This window comes from the organism of the source record quoted next, unplaced genomic scaffold (assembly GCF_019419815.1).
Source record: "Pyrus x bretschneideri cultivar Hongxiangsu unplaced genomic scaffold, Pyrus_bretschneideri_v1 Contig93, whole genome shotgun sequence".
NCBI lineage: Eukaryota > Viridiplantae > Streptophyta > Magnoliopsida > Rosales > Rosaceae > Pyrus > Pyrus x bretschneideri.
In genome coordinates this window covers 905,576-922,150 of record NW_025999835.1, presented here as the reverse complement: position 1 = coordinate 922,150, position 16,575 = coordinate 905,576, and the positions used below count along the sequence as shown (strand labels likewise).

At 34.4% G+C, this 16,575-nt stretch overlaps 1 protein-coding gene across 1 annotated transcript; it reads right to left on the bottom strand.

Moving 5' to 3' along the window:
* Nucleotides 1-8: 8 nt before the first annotated feature.
* On the bottom strand, nt 9-4,163 carry LOC103939505 (cytochrome P450 97B2, chloroplastic). Its single transcript, XM_009349596.3, is given in 15 exon segments — nt 9-227; nt 229-399; nt 496-642; nt 815-876; nt 974-1,065; nt 1,158-1,246; nt 1,333-1,419; nt 1,580-1,639; nt 1,767-1,814; nt 1,930-2,103; nt 2,489-2,727; nt 2,830-2,914; nt 3,210-3,317; nt 3,518-3,698; nt 4,002-4,163. Coding segments are annotated over 15 exon segments (1,728 nt in total). The 5' UTR covers nt 4,139-4,163; the 3' UTR covers nt 9-179.
* Between the last annotated feature and the right edge of the window lie 12,412 nt (nt 4,164-16,575).

The window sequence follows — 16,575 nt, the reverse complement described above, 5'->3', positions numbered from 1 at the left end:
ATGAAACATTATGCAACAATCTTCCTTTTTCATTGCTAACAAAATTATTGTATATGACAATAGAAGACGAATGCTTTTCCGTCAAATATATGCCGAGCTTGTAGCTGTGTTACAAAGAAGAATGCACTGCACAATTATCATCAGTGATCCTTTTGTGTATTGTTGTTCGGTATGTCAGTTTATATCGACCTCTTCTGTAACTTGCACCACAATCCGTTCTTTGTATGGCAGTGTTGCCCCTGTAACTTGTTCCACTGAATCTGGGGATCCTTTTAGCTCGACGGTGAACTTCTGCAGCAGCATAGCCAGTGCCACAGTTGACTCCATTAGAGCAAACTGGTCTCCGACACATTTTCTTGGCCCTCCACCGAAAGGTAAGAAGGCGAAATCTGCTATAATCTGATAGTTGCAATCATAAAATCATTACATGATAGATATCATCAATGTGAGAACATGAATGTAGGTTCAAAAGTGGCAGTGACTAGTAATAATAACCTCATTCGGGTACAACGCTCCAGGGCTTCGAGAAGGGTCAAAACCAGCCCATCCTTCAACGTGACTCTTCTTTTCGACTAAAAACCTCTCCGGTTCAAACTCATTAGGATTGTCCCAAAAGTATGGAGATCGATGGAGATTATATACCTGAATGGACAATGGTTTTGGAAGTTTAAAGCAAAGAGCTTAGAAGCGCAGATTAAGTACATGGAATTACGCCAACAATAGATACAGCTGAGGTCCTGGCTTAGTGTTACCTTAACAAACCTTTTTAAAGAACTTCATCAAGAAACAAGGAAACTTAAGTTCTTATACTCACAGAAATGAAGAGATCAGTCCCAGCAGGAACCGCATAACCATCTTTTGCACCGTTGTATCCTCCTGCACGATGGACATAAGTCCGTCTTAACCTAGATATGACTTTGATAAAAAGAAAAAAATGTTCTTGCCCTTCAGGGTCTTTCTTCTGTCCTAATACCTGGTAGTTTATCTGGTTTGAGAGAACGTCTAATAAGCAAGGGGGGTTGGGGAAACAAACGAAGAGACTCTACGGCAATAAGTCTGGTGTACCTAAAAGAAGAAAAACCATATACTGAATCAATCATTCGGGTGAAAAAGAGCCAAGTTCAAGTAATCATCGTAATGTCTTGGGAGGAACGAACTCCAATTTTTTGATTGATTCATAAGTTGGTCCGTCCTGTCCAAGCACTGAATCAATCTCTTCTTGCGCTTTCTTCATCTTGGACGGGTTCTGCAAGAAAGCAAATTAACACCGGTTCTGTATAACTTTATTCTGAAACCTAACAAGGCTGCAACATTCAAACTAGAAATGAATACTTGTGCAAGGAAGAAAACAGCCCACGTAAGGACAGCAGCTGTCGTTTCATGGCCAGCAATAAGCATTGTCATCAAATCATCCCTCAACTGTCGAAATCCACAGGTAACCTTTATTAGAATTATGTGCAAATACACTAAACATTGTTGAATTGTTAAAATTCTCAAACATAAATCGTAAATGCTCAAAGTAAATTATTTTGGTCAGATTTCCTGTACCTAAAAGCATTGAAGTTTTTCAAGTACATACCTGACGATCATCAACATCTGTTCCACGCATATCAACTAAGAAACGCAATAGGCTTGCATCCTGCAAACTTTATAGTTACAATGCCAGAATTTTGACGCTTCAGCAAAGCTCATAATTGCAATCATTTATCTTTAGAGTTCACAAGCAAATGTGAATTGGATTATTTTTGAGTTGGAGTTTTCCCCACCTTCAGATTTAAGTAATCCCTTTGTTGCAGTTTTTCAACGTCTGTTTCCTGTCACAGAATATAATCAAAATACGGTTCTTAATAGTGGAATTTTTTGTTTAACATCTGTTTCCAATAATGCTACAAACATCAATTATTTCATTCAGCTCAAGTTTCATCTAACCTCTCTGGTCTCCTTCGCATTTCTGATGAGTACATCAAGACAGTCATTTATAACCTTCAGATCACCGTAGAACTTCCGTTGCCTGGGGACTATCCACTTTGCCAGTGGAAATTTCCAATACGGGATATAAAAGGTGGACCGATGTTCAGCTTCAAAAAGAGTGCCATAAACTGCCTGTAATATTTTTGCAAAAAATCTGAACATGAATTCTCAGCAGTAAGTACATTAACATGAATTCTAAATCAATATCAATAATAGTTGAAGGGGAACAAGGTCATATCGTATACTAAACAAAAGTAACAGTTCGCAATGATTAGTGAATTATTAAGAAAAGAAAGAAACAAGTATATTAGTATTCACCGAGCAAATTGTAAGATTATGTTCACTCCAGAAATTATAAGAACCTCTGTAAGTTGTATGTTAAACAGAATACAAAAAATGCATGTAAAACTGATATGAAAACCCAATGTTCTTCTGAAAAAGGAGATCAAGATGAGATGCATTGAATGCCCGATACAACATTACGGAATCTTTAGAATGTAAGCTCATTTTGCCAAACCTTAATTACAGGAGATTCTTTGGTAACAGAACCAAAGTCGTAGTTGAAGACACCAAGCCCGATAATATCAAGAGCCAAACTCGAAAACTCTGCTTCAAGATCCAACTCTATTGCCTTGCCACCACGCAAGCTCTCTCTTTCAAGTAGCTTCTCAAATTTTACTATTGTTCTTTCTGAACAATTTCTGAATGTCTTGACCATAGCTTCCAAGTATAAAGAATGGAATCCCGGAGCAATAACTGCAAAAACAGATTATGTCAGTTACAAACTTACAATATAAACCCCATATTCTTTTCCCCAACCTGAGGTGAAAACTCTTAATATTAACTGTTACTGCTCACCTCTTCTCCTCTGCTTCCAAGTGTCAAGGTCAGCGGGTATAAGTCCTTTCCCCATAATTGGCTCTAGAATATCAGCGAGAACTCCCTATGTGCAAGTGTGCAAGCAATTGGAAAGAACAGATTAGAATAAGTAAAAATTATTTGACTCAAAACAGCTTATAAATGAAATATATGCATTTGCACATATTATATAAATGATTGAGATGACAAAAAGGGAATTCGAAAATAACTCAAGATTATATACCAAACGGCAAAAAGGTTAACATTGTTAGCAAATTACGCGGGGCATTACAAACATGGAAAATGAAGAGAGAACCAACAATTCAAATTCTTGCAATACAAGGGGAGTCCAGACTCCAGAGCACATTATTAGGTAGTACCTTGTCATAGCTAAATGCATTTTCTCGAAGAATATGCCTCGCAACAATTGGATCTGATACAACAACAAAAGCTTTTGGTCCAAATGCAAGCTTGTACACAGAGCCATGCTGCCAAGACAGACAAAATTTGTAAGACGGAAAAACATTCAATGAAAAATGGAACTCAGAAAGCCACTGTAACAAAGTCCCCAGTCCCCACAGCTGCGAAACTGCGATTTCTATCTGTATATGCCATCAAATTTTAAATCTAAACAAGCAAATGAACAATTGATGACAGGGTAAACAATTCAAATAAAGCAGATGCATACCTCTATAAACCAATCATACAGTGAAAAGAAGAGAGGCCGATCAAACAAATCGGTGACGGCACCTTCAGCTGTGGGCATAGACCCAATTTTCCCACCACTTAAAAAATTGGTAAGGAGGTTGCTTGCATTGTCCAGTAAATTTCTCTTTGTTTTTGGTTCCTCAGTACTGGTCGATTGGCTCCTACATTTACCAAATTCACATCATATTATCTAATTTTAGAGTGAATTGAAAGTTCAAATCCACATCATATCCTCTCTCAAGAAACTAAAGCATTCAACTTTAAAAGAAACATCATCTTATCTAAGAAACCCAGAAGCTAAAAAATGTTTATCTGATCAAATGATTACATGGGTATCTTGTAATTGCTGCTTTCTCCATTCTCCAGCAAGTTTTCGTCACCCAATTGACCAAAAGTGCAAAAAATCAAAAGGAAAAAGAAAAGAAAAAAAATACTCGGTAAAACAGTAAAAGAAAGAGAGATACCTGAGAGGACAGTGCCTGAGCTTGGAATTGAGAACATGGGTGGTAGTTGAAGAATGAAAGTAACCCAATTCACTTCTCCGGAAGTTGAGATTAATGAGAGTTGGAGGAGAAGGATGCAACGGAGAAGAACCAGCCATGCCCGTTAGGCAAATAGTGAGGTAGCAGTTCTTCAGTTGGAGAAGTGGGATTCAAGTGGGTATATTAGGCCATCTCCAACCAACCGATGGTGGTGGGTCAGAAGACTTATTTTAACTCTATAGCTCTCTAATAAATTAATATTTTAATGAATAATGTCATTTTATATTTCTTATCATCTCTAACCGAAAAATTAGAGGACTCATAGGTCAAACATAATCCTGTGACAAAAAACCATCTTCAACTGAACGGGCCAAAAGGCCAGGGCCAAACATAATTTATTATTTTAATTGAATTAATATGGTTATTTAAATTAAACTATCTCTATCATTTATTGAGATAGAATGTCAATAATTTCTTGTTAATAAGGAATCTCAATAATGTTACGTCTTAGAGATTGGGTGACACATGTCGATCTGTGTGCAACTTTGCAGATTTCTTGTCGATAAGGAATCTCAATAATTTTACGTCTCGGATTTTGAGTGTCACTTGTCGATCTTTGAATAACTCTACTAAATTTCTTGTCGATATGTAATATCAATAATTTTTTTAATAGAATTTCGAGTAATGTTATCGCTTAACTTAGTAAAACAATATTCGGGACGAAACTCATTTTTGAAGTAACTCACGCACAAATATTATGGTCTGTTTGGTAGACAACAATATACAAGTAGTCATTTTAAATTTCATTTCTGTGTGGACGCAAATGAAAAAGTTTCAAAAGCATGTAACAACCCAATGGCCATAATTCATTGACCAAAACATGAAGGGGGCAATTTAACAAAAAAAGAAGAGAAAATTAGAATGCCCAGTGTTTATATTTGCCCTTTCCTCTGAAACCAGAGGCATTAGAGAAGACCAGAGAGGAGAGACCTGAAAGGTGATCTTTCCTCTGCATCTTCTCTTTCTCTCTCTAGAAACACTCAATAAACAATAATCCCTTTCCTACTTGCTGCATAATCCATTGCTTCTACTTCACTCCCTCTAAGTTTTGCAGAAAACCCTCTCTCTCTGTTAAGATCTCCAATCTTTCCTGGTTTCCTAAAGAGTCAAGAAAAACCCTTTTCTCTGCACTCTGTCTTCCTCTGCTTTGACAATCCACCTTTAATTCAGCTAAAACAAATCACAAATCATTCAATTTAGCAAAAATAAGGGAATCTGAACAGAACGCAGTTGCAGATTTTCCCGGAAGATGGAGAACCTTTCGGGGAAAAAGCTACCCACAATCAGTCTCTCACTTTTCCCGGAAGATGGTGACGCGGTTGTCCAGGAGGATGCTAGCTGGCTGGCCGTTGGCCTGTTTTGAGATTTTTGGCTGGGTGAGGTCCAACTGCCTTTTGGCTTATCCTTTGGAGACGGTTTTCATGTCAAAACGGGCTATTTTTAGTCCTATAGTCATTTGACCGGGTTGGTTGGAGATGATTCTCTAACCGAAGAGTTCAGAGGATCAGAGGACCGAAAATGGCAAGAAAATCGTTTCCAACCGAAGGACAGGCCAAATGGCTCGTGGGCCTTATTGGACAAAAAAAGGTCAAAGGGCCAACCGGTTGGCCTAAAGCAGCCAGCTAGCCGGCCTTGGACGGGGCTCCCATTCAAACCCCAACAGCTAGCTGATGTCAATTACAGTTGGTTTTTGAATTTTTATGCGCCAATTTTTTAAAAAAAAATCTCATTTTTTCCTATAAATACCTAAGTTATTCCTACATCATTTCAATTCTCATGTTTTCTTACCTCTTCTAATAATTTTTCCTTCAATTTTTTCAATAATTTTCAAATGGCCTCATCTGCAATGAAAGGTAGGGCTTGGAACCGAAACAAAGATGAAGCTCTTTGCAAGGCTTATAGATGGGTGTCGGAAGATAGTATGAGGGGGAGTTCTCAAACAAGTGAAGGTGTTTGGACTCGTGTGTCCAAAAAATACTTATAGTTCTATGAAGGCACCACTCAATCGAATGCCCGAAACCACAAGAGTTGTTCTTCAAGATGGAATAAACATCTTCATCCAAGTTTAAACAAATGACATCAAGCACTGTTAGCAGCAACAAGTAGACATGAAAGCGGAGCCAATTACTATGAAGAAGTAAGTGTTTTCACAATTTATTTTACATATTTAATTATATTACATTTAATTTCATAAATTAAATTCCTTTAAGTTTTGTAATTATATTACATTTAATTTCATAAATTAATTTCCTTTAATTTGTGTAATTATATTTTCTAGGTACGCCAAGTGGAGGAATTGTATATGGAGGGCAGCTTGAAACCCTTTTAGTTTCACGGTTGTTGGAAAATTTGTAAAGGGTGGGTGCCATTTGAAGATCCACCTCAACATATAGTAGGTCCTACACCGGTGTTCAAAACTGCATCCTTAGCTGTATATGGATGAAGATGAATCTCCTACAATTTAACAAACAAGGGTAGAAAATCCGCTTTCGGGTGAAGGTTCCATACCTATGGTTATGGGACATAATAAGGCCCGAAGGTTGAAGGAAAAGGACAAGGCAAATGATGATTACGCTGCTCAACAAAAAGTGGCGGCCTCATTGCGATTAATGGCGGAGCAAAATGCTTTTGTCGTGGAAGAAAGGAACCGTAGGCATGAAGAATGGGCCAAACAAATACAAGAAGAGATGAATAATAACGATATGGAAAGAACACTTTGAATTACACTCTAATGAGTAAGGTCTATTTTGATAGAAAAAAAAAAAAGAAATTATGACTCGACAACAGTTGTTTACCTCCGACTATACTCCTACACTGATGGATGATGAAGATAATGATGATTTTAGATATTAAATTTAAGTTGTTGTAGTTTTTAAATTTTAGTTGTAGTTTTTAAATATAAGTTGTTGTAATTTTTAAATTTAAGTTGTTGTAATTTTTAAATTTAAATAATAAATTATATTTGGCCCTATGGCCCTTTGGTCTTGGTTGGAGACGGTTTATTGTGTTAGAGCTAAAACGAGCTCTATGGCCCTTTGGCTCCCGGTTGGAGATGGTAAGAAATATGGTCTTACACTGTTCATTAAAATATTAATTTCTTAGAGTGCCCTCCTTCAGTTAGAAATGGTCTTAGTACTTGGGATATTTTTGTACATACACAACACTAAAATGTAGGAAGCATGACATGATTTGATAAGTGGAGGTGTAAAGATTTAGTAAAAAATGGAAGTTGTGGGTGCTTTGGGTGGTTGGTTTTTGTCACCTTCTCTTGCCTGCCCACTAAAATCAGGGAAGTAAGGACTTCTATCCAGAACCTGACCAAACAAAGTGTACAAAATTCATGAGTCAACAAATAAATGGTTGTCTGCTTGTTGTCCACTTTCTCCATGCTTAGGTGGAGATAAATTTTGATAAAACTGTCTAATTGCATCAACTCTTAGAGATCGGATGGGATCCAAAATAAAAAAATTTATATCTCACAATGACAATTATTATACAGATAACGTGATCGGACATTAAGCACTCTGCACATATTCTTAAACCTTTTGAGTAACATCTTATAGAATGTATGGGCCTAAACATAACTCAGAAGCCCAAGGGTTTTGGAGCCTTGGCCTAGGAGGCTTTTAATTGCAAGCATCAATTTATTCCCAGAGGAGGTCTTTCTGAAAAATTGTGCAAGTTTGATTAATTCCTGACTATCGATACATGTGAATCCTACAATAAGACTCATATGCGCAACAATTATGTGTTAGTTATATATTTACAAAAAATAAACCCTAGTATTCTTCATTCAAGAACAGAAATGATGAATGTACCTGCTGTGTGCGCGACTGACGCAAGAACATATGAGGATGTTTATGCTTATACATGTTTATTTGACCATTCCTACCTGCTAAAGTTGAAGGTTTTGAAAGCAGGGTAATCCTAATTATTGGTTGGGTTTAGACAAACATTGACTATTTTTACCTACTATAGAGTGCAGATATATATATATAGGAATCCTTTAATAAGAGGGATCCTCATTTTTCAACAAAAATGGGGACACCCTCTTGACCGTTAGATTTGGCTTTAATGAAATTGTGTGGCCTGTGATTTAATCTCAACTACACAATTTCATTAAAACCAATCCAACAGTTAAGAGGGTGTCCCCATTTTTTTTTGAAAAATGGGAATCCCTCTTGTTAAATGCAGATATATATATATACTTATATTATAGGGAGTCTTTAAGGGAAGAAAATTTTGTAGTCTTAGTAAGAGGAGGAAGGGTTAAAGATTTATCCGGTGTGAGATATTACACTGTTCGAGGCACCCTAGATGTTGTCGGAGTAAATGATTGTCAACAATGGCATTCTAGTGCATTGTAGATTCTTATCCAAGACTTGTATCATTTGATGATGCCTTGTGAATCATTAGAAATATGTAAAGTATATGGCTAACCCAATAATGAAAGTTTCGTAAGGGAACCGGAGTACGCTGACAAAAGATCTTCTTTCTAAAGAGATTCTATTCCAGAATTATTATATGTCTAAGGTCCAATATTGAAATAATTTCAAAGTTTTTCCTTAACTCTGTCCTTGTCAACACTTTTTTAGAACAAGTCCGAGTCAAATAGCAATTATTCAAAACACTTCTTTATTTTATACACTATTTCAGAAACCCAAGGACTCAATTGTATGGATATGTAAAATACAAGATTTCCAATCCTAGCCGGTAAAGGAGGTTGAACAACCTTACATGCATCTTTTCACATGCATTGCATACGGCTTTATAGTGGAAACCTTATTTCTCATCCCTCATTTCTCCTTCTCATTAATTGAAACCTTATTCATTTTTCATTTTTGATCAAGGTCCTTGACTTTTCTTCATGTCATTATTTGAATATTAAATTATTTACAAGTCATTATATGTCAATTTAAAAATGAAAAATTATTAATCACTTTCAAATGTACCCATATTTTTAATTTAATTTGTATCAATATTTATGAACATACCCATGCTAATTTCCCATAGATTTGAATTTTAATATGTACCCATATTTTTAATTTAATTTGTACCAATATTTATGAACGTACCCACGCTAATTTCCCATAGTTTTGAATTTTAATATGTACCCATATTTTTAATTTAATTTGTACCAATATTTATGAACGTACCCACGCTAATTTCCCATAGTTTTGAATTTTAATATGTACCCATATTTTTAATTTAATTTGTACCAATATTTATGAACGTACCAATGCTAATTATATGTGTTTATTTTTGTAATACCCCATATTTAAAAAAAAATGGTTATATATATGTGTGTGTGTGTGTGTGTGTGTGTGTGTGTGTGGGTAATTATTTTTACGTAATGATTTTATTAGATTTATTTTATGCAAGAGCCTACTTTTGATATGTAAAATAGTTTCAATGTAAAATCCTATTTGCTACAAATAATTTCAAAAACTAGCTAGTAGTATTTCATGTTCATATGTAATTAGAGATATTTTTAGTTTGAATTGGAGAAGGGGATTATGATGAGTTTGGCTTTCACAAGGGCGAAGTAGCATTTTGCTAACCATTAGAGAATAAAGAGGAGGGGTTAGTCACTACTCTAAATAGGTTGAGGGTGGGATTCTATATCTTATAGAGTATGGATGTGACCCTTGGGTATTTGTTCACTTTGTATTATAGTTTTTGTTTATGACTTGCTTAAAACATGTTGCTTTGTCATATGAACACATCCTATTGTCAATGATTAACTACACATTTGGTGTGTTTTTGTTGGAACACATAATAGGGCTAATGATTCGCTTAACATTTGTTTTCTTTCTATTGGACCACATATCATGGTTAATAATTGGTGAGATTCATCCCCAAAATTTGGAGAAGTGGGATTCTATATCCCTTAATTAGAGTTTGGACATGGCCTTTGATGCAAGGAACATCTTGCATGATATTCATTAGTTCATGATTAATCTAACCCTTGTTGTTTTTCCATTGGACCACATTTCATTCTTAATGATTTGGACAACAATTGTTGTTTTGTTATTGAAACCAAGGTTCTAAAAAACGCTAGGCGCTAGTCGGGCAACAAGCTAGCGCCTAGGCGGATTTAGGTAAATTTCTTGTATATCTTGTAAATAAGTGCATATTGACACTTACAAAAAATTATACTTGTATGAAATCCATGGATAAGATAATAAAAGAATGATAAAATGCAAAAAGAGTATCCAACAAGTCCAAAATTTAAAAACAAATTAAGCATACATGCCATATAACCATAGTGAGGAGTATTGTAGGATGACATATGTACAATAAGTTCACAATTTAAAACAACATAAAATGAAAAATAGGAGGAAAATAAGGAAATTTAGTAATGTAAGATACTTATCTTTACGATCCCAGAATTTAAGTTGATACACAACACACCTATTCTATAAAATTAACAAAATTTCAAGGTATAATTAGAACTTAGACTTTAAACAAATTTCACAAAAAAAAAAAAAAAAAAAAAAAACCACCCAGCTGCCTAGCACCGCCTAGAGCCACCCCGATTTTTCCAACCGTTTTGCACAAAATCGCCTCGGTTCCAAGGTGCCTAGCTCCTAGGCAGCCCCTAGGGCGTTTTTTAGAACATTGATTGGAACACATGTTATGTCTAATGATTGGCACAACACTTGGTTTCTTTCTATTGGCACACTTGTGGAAGTTTTTGGAGAGGAAGATGTCATGCAATCTTTATAAAGGAAGGATCAAGAACCAACGGAGGACATGGAAAAAGAGAGAGGAAGAAGAAGAAAAAGAAAAAGAACAACTCCAACAAAAAGCCATCATCCCTTTCATATTACCACTTTATCTTTCTTTTACATTGTTAAGGCTTTAAGCCATCTTTCATTGTATTTGTAAGTTTCTCATATATATAGTGAAATACAATGAAAGCAAACCCCAATGGATGTAGTCTATTTGGCGAACCACTTAAATCTTGTGTTGTTTATGCATTTATATTTTGGAGATCATTGCCATAAGAAACACCCCCACCAAACCATGGAAAAAATATCCATTTACCCAACAAAATTGCTCTATGGAACTCAAATGGGTTTGTGCATTAATATCACCTAGAAAGAGATGGAGTAAAATGGTAAAGTAATATTTCTCAATTAGATTATTGTGTGTTATCAATACTATATTATCGGTAATATACTACAATTTGACTACTAACTATTTTGACTAGTTTTGCATATTATATGATAGAACGTGATTATCGATATCTATGTGAACATGACATATACATATGCATTGCAAGGCAAGAAAGAGAGTTCAGTTGTATTTGAGTTGTGAGGATATTCAAGGGCTGAAGTTTGCCTTGAATATAAAATAATGAATCTTGTATATGTCAGGCGTAGGGTGCCAGGCTTGAGTATACAAATTGGTTGATTATAAAATAATGAAATCTTGTATACGTCAGACGTCGGGGGAAGGGCTTAAATATACAATTAGGCGTTGAGGGAAGTGCCTGTTTAATAAAGTGGAAACTGAGAGTTTAATTACAAAAATTGGGTTTAAGGGATGAACGGGAGTTAACTCATATTCTAAGGTATTCGGAGCCAAGTGGTATAAGCATGGTATGAGATGTGCAAGCTTGGGTGCCTTAGGTATCTGTTAGCGGGATTAGAAGGGAGTGAGTACATTCATCCATCTCATTTGCATATATTTCATGCATTCGAAAGAATTGTTACCATTTTAATTATTATTTTGTTGGTGCTTTTTTTTTTTGTGAATTAATTTGTGCACTATAGTTATTCCACTGCGTATTCAATAAATTTTAATAATTTTATTTTAAATTTTCCACCATATCTTGGTTGTAGAATTTATTTCTATAGCTAAGATATGACTTATATCCTAGCTCGTGAATAGTCATTATTGGGGTGTGACAATTTTATGCTTTAAAATATATCAATAGTTATTACTTGCACTATATTAATAATTACTCTATTATTGATTTTTAAGTAATTGGTATATTTGTAACAATATTATTTGGATTTGTTTAAATTTCATAATTTGTGGGTACATTTTTTTTGTTTTTTTGTTTTTGCTAGAACTATGAGAAGAACAAATTACTCTATTATTGATTTTTAAGTAATTGTTATATTTGTAACAATATTATTTGGATTTGTTTAAATTTCATAATTTGTGGGATATTGAATGCATAAATGTATGAGTTAAATCCCTTAAATGATGCTAAGAACCTTGATCAAACTATTTAAACAAATAAGGTTTCATTCTAACAACTAGGTTGATTAGGGACTGGAACTAAAATGACCTTAAATTAAATATAGGGTCTATCAGACTCGAGTTGGTGAATGATCAAATAAATTAAACATACTTGCTGACTATTGATGAATTGATCGGATTAACCAACCAAAATTGCTTCAGTCATTTTATGTTGAACAGAAACAAGGGCCTCCGTAACAGTCGGATGATAATAAAAAGTCATAGCAAACAAGATAGCTGCTTGTACTAAAAAACAAGTAAGCATAATTCCCCCTAGAAAAAAAAAAAGGAAAAAAAAAACTACAAATATCAATTTTTTTACGAACGGGATCGAGAATCTTTATTAATTCGACACAAGAAAGGGTTGGGTAAAATTCCGTTTCTTGTGTCAAGGACTAGGAGACGAACAATCTCCCCTAAAATCCTTTGTTCCTCTCATTTATACTTTGGTTTCTATTCTCCGCTTATTTATCTTTTGTTTTGATTCTAGTCAAATATAGAACTATTGATTCATTCTATATCATACCGTTTCAATTTGGATTGAAAAAACAAATAAATAAAGAAGAGTTAAGTAAAACAGTCGCCTTCACAATATACTATGACCAGGAATGCGGTATTAAGTAATTCCCGAAATCCGGTAGAATAAAGAATAGAAATAAGCAAAAAAAATTTATCATACACAATTCCCAACAAAAATTTTGTTTTTACTAAATGAGGATCAGTTGTGGGGCCCACACCACGTTGAATTTCGACGATCTGAACTGTCTATTTTTCAAATTGGATCTCATAGATTATCCTTACGAAATATTAGTCAAATCGGAAATATTTGAGACATCTAATCGAGTTCAAAAAAATTGACAAACACTTTGGTCTATAAGAAACAATGAAAGTTCATCGTGGTAATTAAGTAGGCAAATGGTTTCAGATTAAATTATTGAATCTTTGCAAGGATGATCAATGAATTGAGAGTTACAAAATAGATGGTTCGGATTGTTGAAATTCGATGTAGGGTAAACCCTACAACTAATTCTCATTTTTACCCAAAAATGTGGATCCCTTTAGATGAAGGGCGTGCGCGCGTGCACACACACGAGCAAGTGTGGAGACATGGTAAAGATTACTTAGTAAATTACTGAATTATCTCAAGGATCATAACCTCCAGTAAGTCCTTGGGAGAGCAGGACTCTCATAACCTATGTTCACATACAGATAGGAGAAGCCAGTGAATAATGTTGCCGCAGATTGAGCAATTAGGAACATCGAATATCCATATAAATATATACACACACATATGCATATATAGACATTTGAAGAAGTGAGTAATAGTCAAAGGAACGTGGGGAAATAGGACGTCATCTGTTTGAAATTTCATATTACTATACATAATGGATTTATATTCTTAAATCTTAATTAATCATATATCTCCCGCCTAACGTGTTCTTCTTTGACTCTCCTCTCTATCTCTCATTCTGGTGGTTGAGGGTTGAGACTACATTTTTATCTGCTTGTGAGGCACTGAGGCAGATTGATAAAGAAAGATTTGGAATTTTGTTTAAAAGGAATATATATGAAGAAAAGAGATTATTTACCACTTTATACATACTTTCGACGTGTCATAGTAATCGTGCGTGGAAGTGGTCAGTCTTCTTAAACCTCTCATTTGATACAATTCTTATGTTACATTAATAGGAGCCAAAACATGATTCATGAAATTCTCGAGGATCAAACTGATGCTTTGATACCAACTGATACACCGTTTTGTCGGCAAAAATGATAGAAAATTTTCAAATCTTCCCCAATTTTGTTGGTTCTCTAAAGAGTTCTAGAACAAGGGCGTTGACGATTTCCACCATTATACTAAAAATAGAGGAAAAATCTCTCAATTTCATCCAACACATGATTGCTGGATATGAATAACATGGTCGTTGGAATACCGAGAAGAAGAAAACCTGACATAAACTAAAGAACATTCAAAGTAGAAAAGTCTACATCCATCAACATAAGAGGGAATTGGAAAACCAATCAACAATGATTTTAATTGACTTATTTGTTTATATCTTTCTGGTTCATATTCTGAGTTTAAAAATGCTTGTTTCAGGACATGAGACACAAAGGCAATGCAGATATAGCACTTTATAGTTTGGTCTTAATCTTCCGGAAAATTCAGAATTTTATATCGCCTTTTAAAATGGAAAATCTAGAGCTAGCCATGGCTGAATCAGATGGCTCCAACCGGCACAAAAAAAAAGTAAGAAAATTTATCAAATGACAAGAGAAAGAGGAAATTAATACTGTTTTTCGTAATGGTTGGAGTTACTGCTACTTCTGAATTATTTTCTATGTTTGGTAGATTAACTGAATTACCTTTTCCATTAAAGAGCTTATTACAATTATTATTATTTTCTTTGTTGAAAATATTTGTGTAGTAATATAGCTCGTAATAAAAAATAAAAAAAAATCTTGACAACAAGAGTAACGAATCAAACATTATTTATGCTTTGTTATTGAAGGAATGTTTATTTACCATGAGCATGAATAATGGGATATGAATTGTTTGGGTAAGGAATAATAACAACCTCCCATGGTAATCTCAAACCTTTTTATTTTTTTATTTTTAAGGGGAAAACAACTAGTGGCGGACTACAATAATCCACTCTTTTAGGTTCAAATGAGATTAGTTGGGAATTGCAGCTTACACATGATCACGATCAAGCAAATTCACAGCTTACAAAGTGTCAAATTCTGTACATCCCTTTTTTTCTTTCTTTAGAGAATTGTTGTTCGCACTTTTCTACTAGGTCACTTATTATGGTAATTTGGTAATCTCATACCTCAGCTTTTAAGGCATAAAAAGGTATGGATACCCAAATGCATCATGTTTTCCACTCATGATTATTAATAATTAAACATAAATGAGAATCAGACTAATTCCTTTCAAATCTATGATTGTTAGTAACAAAAATGAAAACAATAATACCCATTCTTTAAAAATTTATTTCTTCTAAATAAACAAGATCTGAATTTTTACTCCACCACTTTTACTAATTAGGTTTATGATGTGGATTTATCTCAACAACATTAATAAAAAGGATTTGGGGTGTAGGTAAGAAAAAAGAAAAGCAGTAATAATCTTTTAATCTCAATAAATAGTGAATTATAACGACCTCATAGTTTCGTTGGTTTCTGCTCAACAGCTTGACTTTTAGGCAAAAAAAAAAATAAAAGGTGTCAAATAATAGGACAAAAGTGTTTCTAGTGCTTTTTTATCCAGGAAAATATATCTGATTTTTTAGCACAATAAATAAAACAAGTGCTTACTAGGAATTATCAACTAGAAACTATAAAGCATTAGAAAATATGTCATTTAGTATTATAATTTAATAGTATTTATTTTCATTTGTAAGTATGTTTAATTTTTATCAAAAATAAATTTGAATCACAATATTATTACTAATCCCTAGTTAGAAGTTTAGCCTACTCTCTTTTTTATTTAATATAAATAATATCATTTATTATAAAATAAAAAAAAGCGTTGAAAAGCTTCATGCATGAATGATTAAAAGGATATAATTATTAAATTTGTAAAAGTAGCTATTTATAATTTTATATGAAAACGGGCGAGTTGGGGCAAAGAATCAAATAAAGACGAGGACTTGGAAGCTGGAAGGTGCTTGGTTGTTTCATTGCGGCCCCAAAGACGTCTTCCATGTGTCACGAGTGAAGTCACCTACAGCCTCCACCACAAGAGATTTTTCAATGTTACTGGTAAACAAAGAGGTACACTACATGCCACTATTTAAATGGTAGAATATATATGTTAAAAAATTATAATTTAAAAATAAAATTTTTCATCACTTATATAAAAACAAATGGTGTATTACCCGTATTCCAGTCAAAATAAAAAATTTCTCCTCCACCACCACCATCACTGCCATTCTCTTTCTGACGTGGACACCACCGCGATGACGCAATCATGATCAAGCTGGCGTCTTCCTATATGTTGCTTCCAGGAAACCATATATACTTTATACAATACCTTCCAGAAACCCTGAAAGCTAAAGCTATTTTTCATTTGCCAACATTTTGAATTTTCCTGCCCACAGCCACCACCCCCACGTGCCATACCACGTGACATACACCTATCTCCTATCTCTCCCAAAATCAACGGTCAAGATCATCCCATAAAATCTTCCTTTGACCCCCATTTCCACCTTCCATAAATATAGCTTACCTTCCATCA